This window comes from Physeter macrocephalus, unplaced genomic scaffold, assembly GCF_002837175.3.
Source record: "Physeter macrocephalus isolate SW-GA unplaced genomic scaffold, ASM283717v5 random_3, whole genome shotgun sequence".
NCBI classification, from domain to species: Eukaryota; Metazoa; Chordata; class Mammalia; order Artiodactyla; family Physeteridae; genus Physeter; species Physeter macrocephalus.
In genome coordinates, this window is record NW_021145288.1 from 191,505 (window position 1) to 204,467 (window position 12,963).

The 12,963-nt window shown below is 48.9% G+C and overlaps 1 protein-coding gene across 1 annotated transcript; it reads left to right on the forward strand.

Annotated features, from left to right (window-relative positions):
- The first annotated feature begins 2,266 nt into the window (after nucleotides 1-2,266).
- NFATC2IP (nuclear factor of activated T cells 2 interacting protein) lies at nucleotides 2,267-11,715 on the forward strand. Its single transcript, XM_007107313.4, has 8 exons — nucleotides 2,267-2,776; nucleotides 3,855-3,927; nucleotides 6,278-6,392; nucleotides 7,098-7,178; nucleotides 7,270-7,456; nucleotides 8,686-8,830; nucleotides 8,959-9,068; nucleotides 10,686-11,715. Exons 1-8 carry the CDS (start codon nucleotides 2,390-2,392, stop codon nucleotides 10,842-10,844), a joined length of 1,257 nt encoding a protein of 418 aa, XP_007107375.1. The 5' UTR covers nucleotides 2,267-2,389; the 3' UTR covers nucleotides 10,845-11,715.
- The last annotated feature ends 1,248 nt before the right edge of the window (nucleotides 11,716-12,963 follow it).

A 12,963-nucleotide genomic window follows, 5' to 3' on the forward strand; every position in this document is an offset into this window, starting at 1 on the left:
ACCTGGGTCCCCTGCATTGGCAGGCAGATTCTTAACCACTGCCCCACCAGGGAAGTCCTGGTGGGGGGTTTTCACATCTGTAAAACAACTTAGGAAGTGTGCATCAAATATTGTTATCTAGGTATCAATACTTAAAGGAGGAGCTAAAGCAGAGGATATGGGGGAAGGGCCTGTCCCGGGAAGGCCCCATAGGGTCCTGATCTGTTACATCTGTGCTGCGTCGGGGTGCATGTTGTACAGGAGTTGTACATACCTCTGAGGTATGCAATGTCGTTGGTGGGTGTGTTGGGGAAATAAAATGAAAAAACAAAACCTTCTTCCCACCCAGAAAACCTCCACACAGAGGTAGTAGAGACAGAAAACAGTTTTATTATTATTTTTTTGAGTTTTTGAATCTTATTTTATTTATTTTTTTATACAGCACGTTCTTATTAGTTATCTATTTTATACATATTAATGTATATGTGTCAATCCCAATCTCCCACTTCATCCCACCGCCATCCCCCCCCCCCCCCCCCCCCCCCCCCCCCCTTCCCCCCTTGGTGTCCATACATTTGAGAAAACAGTTTTATTATTGAATAAACATTAAACAGAATGCCAGGCACATTACAGGCAATCCCCTGAGAGATGGATTGCAAAAGCAGAAAAAAATCTCACCATTTTATATAGCCAAGCAGGTACCACCCATTATCCTGTTTTCAAGATAAATTTTCAAAACCCATATCTTGTTTTCAAGATAAACAATGACTAGGCCTCAAGTAAGAGGACTTGACACCACCTTTAGGCACACGTAGATCATCCTAACTTTATCATGGTGATTGGCTTTTATCCAAGGGCAAGACAAACTTCTGGCATCGTTTGTTTTTTTTTTTTTTTTTCTAGAGTCTGATTTATCTAGTTTCGTTTCTTTTCTTTTTTAAAAAAATTTTTATTGGAGTATAGTTGCTTTAGAGTATTTTTAATGGGAGGTGGTTTTGTATATTGCAGCAGAGCCTCCATGAAGTTAGGCTGTTATTCTCCCGCTGGAGCTGGGAGATGGGGAGATTGGGAGCTATTTCCCCGATGCTTGCATTTCAAAAAGATGGCTCCAGAACTTATTTACAAGAGAGGAACAGACTCACAGACATAGAAAACAAACTTATGGTTACCAAAGGGGAAAGGGAGTGGGGTTGGGGGAGGAATAAATTAGGAGTTTGGGATTAGCAGATACAAACTACTAAATATACAATAGATAAACAACAAGGTCCTATTGCATAGCACAGGGAACTATATTCAATATCTTGTAATAAACTATAATGGAAAAGAATCTGAGAAAGAAAATATATAGAAAACTGAATCACTTTGCTGTACACCAGAAACTAACACAACATTGTAAATCAACTATACTTCAATTAAAAAGAAAATGTCTCCCAGGTCCAGAATCTGAGAAAGAAAATATATAGAAAACTGAATCACTTTGCTGTACACCAGAAACTAACACAACATTGTAAATCAACTATACTTCAATTAAAAAGAAAATGTCTCCCAGGTCCTGGAGTTCCTGAGGCTTAGTTAGCCATTACAAAGATTTACATACATTTTGAAAAGTTCCAAGAAAGAAATTCTGAAAGAAAAGGGAGAAGTCACGTCCCTTATTTTCAACAGGGAGAATTAAGCCTCTTATTTTTCACTTGTATTTGCCCTTCCAGGTGTTGTTTGTGAGGCGGGTTGTGCTTAGGTGTACGTTGTGGGAGGGTGTTGCAAGAGTGTATGTTGGGTTGACTGCCCGTGAAAAGTGTCTGTCGGGACCTCCAGTGTGAGGGAGGGTATGTATGCTGTCGAAGGTTATGCGGAGAGTTGCGCGGTATTGAAGTGTTGGTCCAGGGGCGTATTGTGCGGATTCTGCACGTGAGAGGGGGTCGTGTGCGAGGGGTCGGCGTCGAGCGGAATTACTCAGCCCACCAAGCGGTTGGGGGAAAGAAAAAACGGGATACCCGTGAGGTCTGCGGTTTCTAAAAGCAATTCCCAGCCGGACTCCTCCCTCCACTCTAGCCTGAGGGTTTGCAGACTACAATTCCCAGGATGCCCCGCTCCTCCACCAACCAGGAAAGACTCTCTTCAGTAGGCGGGCTTGTAGTAAGATGGTCAGGCCAATGGGTGAGCCGGGACGAGTCGAAACCTACGCCGATTGCGCTGAGGCTGATTGGAATCTTTGGCGCCTTGGTTTCAGTGGTGAATGTGTGATGGGCGGGTGCAGCGGCCAGTGAAAAGGCGGAGAGGTGGATCCAGAGGGCGTGGGCGGGGAGAGGTGCTGACTAGCAGGCAGTTCGCCCAATGAAGGGCGGAAGCCCCTGGAGGGGGCCAGGCGAGTTGGCTAGAGGCGGGCGACTGTGGCAGCCGGGTGTGTGCCATGGCGGAGCCGGTGAGGAAACGGGGCCGGCGGCCCAGAGGCGGCGGTGTCGACCGAGGGGCTCGGGGATCCCGGGGCGGCCGTGGCCGGCGTCCTGGCGCTCAAAGATCGCCAGCCCGGCGCACCCTGGACTCGGTGCTTGTGGACTTGGTCAGCGACAGCGATGAGGATGTCTTGGAGGTCGCAACGGCGCGCGGCGCTGCGGACCCGGCCGAGGTCCCGCTCCCGGAACCCCCCGTGCCGGCCGCGCCCCGGGACGACAGCGACAGTGACAGCGAAGGGGCGGACGCACGGCCGGCTGAAACCCCTCGGGTCTTGGTCAGGCGGCGGCGGCCGTTGCTGCTGGATCCCGGGGAGGCACCGGCGGTTCCAGTGTACTCCGAGAAGGTGCACGCGGGTCCCCGAGAGGGCTAGCGCCGAAGGGCTGGGTTTAGAAATGTTGAGGGTAGGGTTCTAGGATTGGTCTTGGGAGACTAAACGGAAGCAGGGGCTAGGAGCCTTGGGGGCAGGGTCCCTGGGGTTTCTGTAAACTGGGGAGGTGAAGGGGTTTGGAGTGTGCTGGGAGTTTGGGATTCCCAGGAGCTGGAGTGTCGGGAGTATAGAGAGCCTAAGGGTTTGGGATCCCTGATGGTTCAGAGAAGAGTTGAGGCACCTAGGGCTGGGATTGGGGCATATTGGGTTTTAAGGTTGGGGCCCATTGCTAAAGATCCAGGAAGATGGGGACTGGGGTCCATGGAAGTTCAGAGAGAACTGGGGGCTCCAGGAGGCTGGAGTCCCCACGTGGTAGGGTGAGCTAGGGGGCTGAGATTCCCAAGGATTCTAAGATAGCAGGATGGCTAACAGCTTCGTAAGAAAGGGGAACTAAGCTTGCATCCTTACAGTGCATTAGGGAAAGGGGTGTCGGAGTCAGAGTACTCCTTATTTTTTTTAATCGAAGTGTAGTTGATTTACAATGTTGTGTTAATTTCTGCTGTATAGCAAAGTGATTCAGTTATACATGTATGTATACACATTCTTTTTTATATTCTTTTCCATTATGGCTTATCCCAGTACATTGAATATAGTTCCCTGTGCTATCCAGTAGGACCTTGTTGTCCATCCATTCTATATGTAATAGTTTGCGTCTACTAACCCCAAACTCCCAGTCCATCCCTCCCCCCTCCCCCCTTCCCCTTGGCAACGACAAGTCTGTTCTCTATGTCTGTGAGTCTGTTTCTGCTTTGAAGATAGGTTTCGTTTGTGTCCTATTTTAGATTCCACATATAAGTGGTACCGTATGATAGGGTACTCCAATTTTGGATCCTGGGGAAGCTGAGCTCCTGAGTCCCTGTGGGAGGGCTGTAATGTCTACATCCTTAGGGAGGACTTGGGAGCTGGAGGAGGCCTGGGTGTGAGGGAAGAATCGACCCCGGTTTTCTCTTTAAGTGGAGGGAGGATTTGGGGCTGATCGACTTTTTCTTTGCAGGTGAAAAGCAGCCTCCACCTCATCCCAGACCACATGTCCCTCCTGAAATTCTGCCCCCCAGAGACTGAGGAAGGTAAGGGAGGGCTTCTAGGGAGAGGTGCCCAGCGCTGGCCTCTTTGAGGAGACTTTCTGGAGTTTACATCCCTGCAGTTAGTTGTTTCCTGAGACTCAGGGGAAGGACATGGGAGAGGTGACTCCTGCATCCTAGCCAGAAAAAGCTCCAATCCTGAAAGGAGCTGGATTGTTAACCAGAAGGCACAGAAAATGCTGTCAGAACACCCTTCCGCCAACTCTAATAGGTATAAGAGTGAGCTAATATACAGATTTCCAGGTGCCATCCCCAGAGATTCTGATTCTGTAATCCTGGGAACAGGGGAGGGGGAGGTGTTAAGAATCTGTAACATCTTGTTACATCTGCAACAAGTGTCTTGGGAACACTCTGGAGCCAGCAGGGTGTTCTTTGAATCTTTTCAGGGCTGCCCAGCCTTTGTTCTCCCTCAGTGATTTGAGTTTTGCAAACCACTCAAGGGCAGCGAGTAGGAATCAAGTCTAATAGGGAAACGATCCAGTGGGCAAATGCAGACCTTGGACTAAGACTTTTGCACCATGAGGGAGTATGGCAGGGTGATTAAGAGCCGATTTAGGAACCAGCAGGCCTGGTTTGAATGCCAGTTCTACCCCTTAGTAGCTGTGTGACCTTGGGCGAGTTAATCTCTCAATGCTTCAATTTCCTCATCAGCAAAATGGGGATAAGAAATGGACCTATGTCAAAGGATTTTGGTGAGACTTAATTAAAGAGAATATATAGAAAGCCCCCTCTTGGCCTCCATATATGGTTTGCGTATATGGTACCTGGAACAGAGAAGTACAAAGGCACCTCTGTCCTTGCCACTCAAAATGTGGACCCAGGAGTGTTGGGTATCTTCCAGGAGTTTGTCAGAAACGCAGAATCTCAGGCCTCTGGCAGCTCCTAGGACAGGATCTCACAGCCTCGGTGCTACTGACATTTGGACTGGATCATTCTTGGTTTGGGGCTGTCCTGTGCCCTGTGGGATGTTTAGCAACATCCTGACCTCTACCCACCAGATACCAGTATCACACCCCAACCCCTTCCTCCCCTCATTGTGACAACCAAAATTGTCTACAGACATTGCCACATGTCCCCCAGGAGGCAAAATTGCCTCTGAGAACCACTGATCTAGGATTCATCATCATTGTTTTGTATTCACAGTGTTTATCTTATGGTTAATGATGATCGTGTGGCAAGCGAATGGAAAAGAGCTTCTATACTTTCGCATATTATACCTGATTTCCTTTCATAAGATATTCAAGTTAAAATGAGTGATTTAAAGAAAGATATTAGGACTTCCCTGGTGGCCCAGTGGTTAAGAATCCACCTGCCAATGCAGGGGACACGGGTTCGAGCCCTGGTCCGGGAAGATCCCACATGCCGCGGATCAACTAAGCCCGTGCGCCACAGCTACTGAGCCTGCGCTCTAGAACCCGCGAGCCGCAACTACTGAGCCTGCACTCTAGAGGCCGCGAGCCACACTGCTGAGCCCACATGCGCAGCTACTGAAGCCTGCGCGCCTAGAGCCCGAGCTCCGCAGCAAGAGAAGCCACCACAGTGAGAAGGCCGCGCACGCCACGAAGAGTAGCCCCTGCTCGCCGCAACTAGAGAAAGCCCACACGCAGCAACGAAGACCCAACACAGCCACAAATAAATAAATTAACTTAAAAAAGAAAGAAAGAAAGATATGAAATAATACAGAGATGTGGCAAAATATGGTAATGACACACGGATGAAATTTGAGAAACGTAGGCTCAGAGGGCCTATACTTACCTCTTTACCTCATTCCCTCCCTGCCCCACACCCCCTCCTCCACCCCGGGGTCACAGTCTCTCTGTGCCCACCAAACTGAGTATGGGAAGAAAATAAGAGAAATATTAGAAAAAAAAATCATCCTTTGACATTTGTTTTAGTGTATGTTTCATAACATATATAATAGTATGTCCCTGTATAGTAAGTAGTATATGTGTATTAAGTAAATACCTATTTTCCGGGTTGTGTGCTCAGTGTTCTTCATTTGTGGGGTGCATGTGATCAAAAGTGAGAAGAGCATGCTTCAGTTGCGGTGAGCCACTTTCCGACCGTCCACACTCGCCACTGTCTCATGCCTTAGCACGAAGTTCTGACACTCTCTTGTTCTAATCTGTCAGGCTCCAGTTCATTCTTCTCTCTGAGGTAGGCTTTTCCCCTCTGACTCACACCCCTGAGCCCTTCCCCAGTGGTTGTGTGTGTCTGGGGCTCCCTTAGTCTCCTCCTTTCTCAGAACCTTCTGAAGCCCCTGACTTGTCTCTCCTTGGCCTCCCACTGCCCTCTCTTGGCTAACCCTTTCCACTTCCTCCCACTCTGTCCCCAGAGGCGGACATGGCAGATTCCAGCAGTCTCCACGCTGAGGATTCCCCATGTCCCAATTCTCCCTGGAAGAAGAAGCTGAGGAGTAAGGATGGAGAAGAGAAGAAAGAGATGTTACTGTGAGTGAGGCAAGGGCCCTGGGGCCGCTGGAGCAGAAGGGGAGTTGGGGGGGTAGGCTGAGGCAGGCAGAACCCTTGGCTGGCTCCTCAAAGGGTAAGGAGAAGGGACGGAAGGAGTCTTGAGGCTCAGGTGATGAATGAAGCTCTTCTTGGGGGGAAGGAGAGGTGAGCCCCATCAGAGGATGACAGCGGGCCCTCAGGACTCGGCAGGAAGTGGAGATTTCAGCTTTGTGTCTAAGAAAGTAGTGATGCAGGGGTGAAGGGTGTGGCTCTGCAGACTGCCCTGTGGTTCAAACCCGGCAGCTGACTCTTAGGCAGCCTCTCTGTGCTTCAATTTTCTCTTCTGTAAAATGGGGATAATAGTGGTACCTGGGTCAGAATTCTGGGGTAAATTAAGAGTTAACCCTTGGCAGATAGTAAGTGCTTGGTGTCATTTGGATGTTATCAGACATTTACCTGGGAAGTAACTTATCTTAAAAGTTAGGCATTCTCCTCCCTCATATTTGGGTCATATAAATATAAAAATTATGACTCAGGTTTTTCCTGTCCTTACCTCCCCCTGTCTTCCCATAAGATGGATGTCACCGGAAGATGCTCTCTCTTGATTCTCCAGGTCCCCCTCTGGTCCCCAGGGGTCCCATGAGGAGAGGTGTGGGGCTGGGGTCTCACCTCTTTCTCCATCCCGTCCCTCTTTTATCTCTACAGGGTTCAGGACACCTCACCTTTGCCTCCACCTCTGCCACGGACCAACAGCAGGAAGCATACTCGGGCACTCCAGAAGTTAAGGTACCAAGGGCAGGGGACTCTGGGCTGGGGTGGAGAGGGGCAGTATGGAGGGGGCCCACCCTGACTGACCCACAGTTCTTTCTGCACCCAGGGAGGTGAACAAGCGCCTCCAAGATCTCCGTTCCTGCCTGAGTCCCAAGCAGCCCCAGGGCCAGGACCACCTGAGCCAAGAGGATGAGGTGGTCCTACTGGAGGGGCCCACTCTCCCAGAGAACCCTCGGCTCTTGCCGCTCAAAATCCGGTGCCGGGCTGACCTGGTCAGATTGCCCATCAGAATGGTAAGTGCCTGAAGAGTCTGGGAGAAGGGTCCCAGGAACTCTCTGTGGAGAGACTGTGGTGTCTGGGCAGAAGGGACCGTGGCTTCCTTTGCCCATCCTGCTGTCTGGAGCTGCCCAGCGCTTGTTCAGCCCTGTGCGCCTTTGTGCTCACTGTTCCCCTTGGGAGATTTTTTTCCTCCCTCTCCCCTCTCTTTCTGGCAAACTTCCCACCCATTTTCAAGGCTCCACTAAAACATCCTGAGAAGCTTTGCTTGGTAGCCCCTCCCCAGGGTGCATCCCTCCCTCTTTCCTTCCCTCGGACCCTGTGCTTCCCTCCTGTGCCTGCTCTTACTGCCTTGGACACCCAGATGTCCCTGGTCATTCCGATCCCCCCCCTAGCTTCCTGATGAAGACTACTCTTTTTGTAGGGATGACTCCAATTCCAAACAAGAATGATAACAGAAGTGACCATTTATCGAGCAGTAACCGTGCATCAGGCAAGCAACTGAGCCAGGGCTTGTGAACCGGCAGCCCATGGCCTTATCAACTGTGCTTCTTCTTCTTCTTCTTGTTTTTTGTCCCTGCTCTGTGGCATGCGAGATCTTAGTTCCCTGACCAGGGATCGAACCCCCTGCATTGGGAACGCAGAATCTTAGCCACTGACCCACTAGGGAAGTCCCATGCTGCTTCTTTGCTGTACGGTGCTTTTATTTATTTATTTTTTTGGCTGCACTTCACAGCACGCAGGACTTCCCCAACCAGGGATCGATCCCGCACCCCCTGCAGTGGAAGCGTGGAGTCTTAACCGCTGGACCCCCAGGGAAGTCCCATGTATGACTCACATGAACATATGAGTTCATCGCCAACCTTTGCAATGGGTGATTTTGTACCAGGGTCCAGATTTCTGGTTTCTCTTAAATAGGGAGATACAGTACCTGGCCCATATTCCTACATGGTACCAATCAGCTGGAACTGCGGAACAGCTGGCCTGTTTAGATGGGGCATATCCGGTTCTGGTTTGCCGCAATCCCCACCACTCCCTTTTTTCTCCTAACTCATGGCTGTTTCGTGTCTTTGTGTCACTTGCCTGAACCCCTTATTGACATGATTTTATTTTATGCCTTGCCAGGTAAATATGGTGGAACTCACAGATGAGGAATTCAGCAAGTAGTTAAGGCCAGAAACTGGGGGTTGGGGGGGGAAGCATATCAAGGCAGAAAGGCCTCCTTCACTTCTTGTCCCCCTCCCAGTCGGAGCCCCTCCAGAGCGTGGTGGACCACATGGCCGCCCGTCTTGGGGTGTCCCCAAGCAGGATCCTCTTGCTCTTCGGAGAGACAGAGCTGTCCCCTACCGCCACCCCCAGGACCCTAAAGCTTGGAGTGGCTGACATCATTGGTGAGAGGAAGGCAGGGAGGCTTGAGGAGGCTTTTTTTGCCACAGGGAGGGGATATGGAAAGAGGCCCAGAGGGGACCCTGCTTCCAACCCCCGCTTAGGCCTGGCTTCCCGATCCTGCCCCCCACAGACTGTGTGGTGCTAGCAAGTTCTCCGGATGTCGCAGAGAAGTCCCGCCTGCTCCAGCTGCGGGTGCAGGGGAAGGAGAAGCACCAGCTGCTGGAAGTCTCGCTGCCTCGAGTGAGTGGGGGAGCTGGCTCTCTGTGCCCCTTGCCCCGTGCTCTGCGGTCTCTCGTGTCAGTGGGTGGAGGATGGAGTCACTGCCCTCTGTGGTCTTGGGTCCCCACCCATCCTAGATAGTGGAAAAAGCCCAGTGTTCAACTTCCCTCCCCCTTCTGCTGGGAACCTGGCTCTGGTCTCCTAACTCCTCCTGGTTAAAGTCAAAATCACCCTTGGACAGTAACCAATAAAACCCATCATAAGTACAAAAGAAGGGACAGTCCCTGTGCTAAGGATATTTACTTCACATTCAGGATGTTATTGAATTTCACAACAATCTTATATGGAAAAGCACTGTTGTTACCCTCATCTAACAAATACGGAAGCCAACCTCTATAGAGGTGGAATAACTTGCCGTATTAGTTTCTGAGAGCTGCTATAACAAAATACAACAAACTGGGTGGCTTAAAACAATAGAAATGTATTCTCTCACAGTTCTGGAGGCTACAGGTTCGAAATCAAGTTGTCAGCAGGTGGGACAAAGTGAGAGAGTGGCAATGACATACATACACTACCAAATATAAAATAGAGAGCTAGTGGGAAGCAGCCGCATAGCACGGGGAGATCAGCTCGGTGCCTTGTGTCCACCTAGAGGGGTGGGATAGGGAGAGTGGGAGGGAGGGAGACGCAAGAGGGAGGCGATATGGGGACATATGTACATGTATACCTGATTCACTTTGTTATAAAGCAGAAACTAACACACCATTGTAAAGCAATTATACTCCAATAAAGATGTTAAAAAAAAAGATATACTGGACAGCAGAGGGGAATATAGCCATTATTTTATAATAACTTTAAATAGAGTATAATCTATAAAAATGTTGAATCATGATGTTGTAAACCTGTAACTAATAAAATATTGTAAATCAACTATAAAAAAAGAAAAGTTGTCAGCAGGGTCATGCTCCCTCAGAGACTCTAGGTAGAATCCTTCCTTGCTTCCTCCTAGCTTCTGGTGGTGGCTGGCAGTCAGTCCTTGGCTCACAGCTGCATCACTCCAATCTCTGCCTCGTTGCTCACATGACGTTCTCCCTGTGTGTCTCTCTGTGTGTCTGTGTTCCCTTACAAGCACACCAGTCCTGTTGCCTTCGTGCCCACTGTAATCGAGTGTAACCTCATCTTATCTTGATCACATCTTCCAAATGAGGTCACACGCACATTTACCAGGGGTTAAGACCACAAGGTATCTTTCTGGGGGGACGCAATCAACCCATAGCACTTGGCTAGGGTTATACATCCATTTCAGTGGGAGCGCCTGGCCCCCAGCTTGGGTCATGCTCACGCCAGAGCCCGGCTGGCTTCCTCCTTGTGATTCAAGCCCCCGTCGTAGGTGAGGAGACCGGCTTTGGAGAACCTGCCTGACCCAGAGCCAACATCCCAGCCCTGGGCTCTGTGGCCCAGCTCCCTAGAGAGGAACCAGCTTGCTGCTGGCTTCTTCGACCGGTTGCCTTTCCCTCCGTGGGCTCTGACTTGACTTGTCCCCTTGTCCTCCCTGTCGCAAGTCCTCTGTCTGTCCCTACAAGTTCTCCTCAGCCCCTCTTTTCAAATTCTTACATCTATTTTTTCCTCTCCATCCAGGATTCTCCTCTCAAGACCCTCATGTCCCGCTACGAGGAGGCCATGGGACTCTCGGGCCGCAAGCTCTCCTTCTTCTTTGATGGGACAAAGCTTTCAGGCAAGGAGCTGCCGGCTGATCTGGGCATGGAATCCGGGGACCTCATCGAAGTCTGGGGCTGAAACCCCACTCCCCGTTTAGAGGCCCAGCTTGGACTTGGGGAGAGCGGCTGCTCCCTTTCGGCCCCATAAGGGCTAGCTGAAACTGAGGTAGAACTTATCCTCAAGCTGAAGCAAAAGCAAGGAGTGATCTCGGACCACCCCCGCCCCGCCCCATCGACCCTGGTTTCAAGCCGTTAGCCACCTGATTAGTTGTTTGGTGGTCCTTGCTGCCCTGAGTGGACTGTGGCTCCATCCACAGGGTGTGCTGAGTTTTGCAGTCCCCTGGGACATGGAGAAGGTATCCCTTACCCTCACCCTTTCCCCTCCACCATCACCCTTTCCTTTATCGAAATGTCTCTTATGAAACTGCTCCTATTGAAAGAGTGAGTTGAAATCAACATGAAATCCCTGGTATAGGATTCCAGGCCTGGGATTTATGCCACGTCCAGGACCAGCAGTGGCCTCAGTGTCATTGGGGGGTGGGGGTGAAGTTTGCTTGAGGCACATACAGGGGTGTGGCTCCTCAGCCTGTAGGAGACTAGATGGTCAAGCTCACACGTGCATTAGCTTCAGCAGAGGCAGACGATGGGTTATTCTTTTGAAGAATATAGTAGATTCTCAGGCTCGGGTGTCTTCCTCACCCCAGGACCCTTTCAAGCCACCTTCCTGCTGCACACACATTATTTAAGGCATAATTGAGCACCTTGAGCCTTTTGGTTTTGGATCTCAGGATTCCAGTCCACACAAAGCTTCTCTGGTTTTATGACTTTTCCCCTTCACTCCATCCTCTCCCGTAAGCGTCCATTTCAATGTGTTGATTACACGACTTTGAATATGAACGTATCCCTGAAAAATGCCATGTCGTATGTGTGAATATACTTTTTCCACATGTAGTATTATGCTGTAGATCTCGTGCTGTAGCTTTTTTCACTCAACCTGTGTTGCTTATGCTACATCAGCTTTATTTCTTTGAACTGCTCTGAGGTATTCATTCCATGGTGGGTGTCAACTGCATTTTGTTTACACATTTGCTAAGTGGTAAGTGGTGGACACCTGGGTGCCTCCAACTCCTCAGCATGTATACAAGGCCACGGTGAACATCTTTTATGTGTCCCCTTCCATATTTTGTGAAAAGTTCTCTGGCAGAGGTACCCAGGACGGGAATATGGGTCAGACAGGTTAATTTCTCTGTTTGTTTTCAGAATGGTCATTGACTCTCCCACTTAAAGCTTCCTATTTCTCCTCGTCCTCACCAGCACTTGCTACTGCCCAACTTTCTAATTTTTGCTGGTCTGTTGGGTGTAAAGTGGTGCCGTATTTTAATGTACATTCATCTGATCACCAGTAATTTGGGGAATTTCTTTATATACCTGTCAGCTTTTCTGGTTTCCCTTTGTGTGAATTGCTCATTTTCTCATGGGAGCTTCCTATCTTTTTTTTTTTGTTTACTCTCAAAAGTTCTCCGTATATTCCTGGGCAGTTGCAAAAAACTCTCAGAATGGCACTTGTGTTTGTGTATTCGGGGGTGTCCTTCACTGAACAGAAATTCTTAATTTTAATGTAGATGAATCAACTATTTTGTTATATCATTTGTTGCTTTTTGATTGCTTATTTAAAAGTAGTTAAGATATTTTACATTTTCTTCTGTTAGTTTATTAGTTTTTCTTTCACATTTAGGCCACTACTATTGGGCTGAAGTCCAGCCAGTCCACACTGGTATGTGCTGGCATCTGCTTTGCATGGTCAAATATTTGTTCTCATTGGTTGATGCCAGGCTGTACTGGCTGCTGAAATGTTGAATACTACTTTTAAACTATTTGAAATTCACCTTTGTCTATGAGATCCAAGTTTTAGTTTCACCATATAATGAGCCAGTTTTCTGAGCACCGTCTACTAATAAAGCCATGAATTTTCCACTGATAGGTGGTATAATTTTGGCAAAAGCGTATCACTCTCTTTAAAGAGGTTTTGTTGGAATGTGGTATTCCTTTGAACTTACAGTGTGGGAAATATAGAAAGAAAATTTTTTAACATTTAAATAATCCATGATATGGTATAACTCATTTTTTTTCAGATATTTTATGTCCGTTAATAAGTCTGAACACATTAAAATTAAAATATGTTCAATCTCAACAGAATA

Bases quoted from the DNA above. Each gene is read 5' to 3' on its own strand.
- NFATC2IP (XM_007107313.4), top strand. From the start codon at position 2,390: ATGGCGGAGCCGGTGAGGAAACGGGGCCGGCGGCCCAGAGGCGGCGGT. The intron at 3,928-6,277 runs GTAAGGGAGGGC...CTCTGTCCCCAG, and splicing joins CCCCCCAGAGACTGAGGAAG to AGGCGGACATGGCAGATTCC. The intron at 8,831-8,958 runs GTGAGAGGAAGG...TGCCCCCCACAG, and splicing joins TGGAGTGGCTGACATCATTG to ACTGTGTGGTGCTAGCAAGT.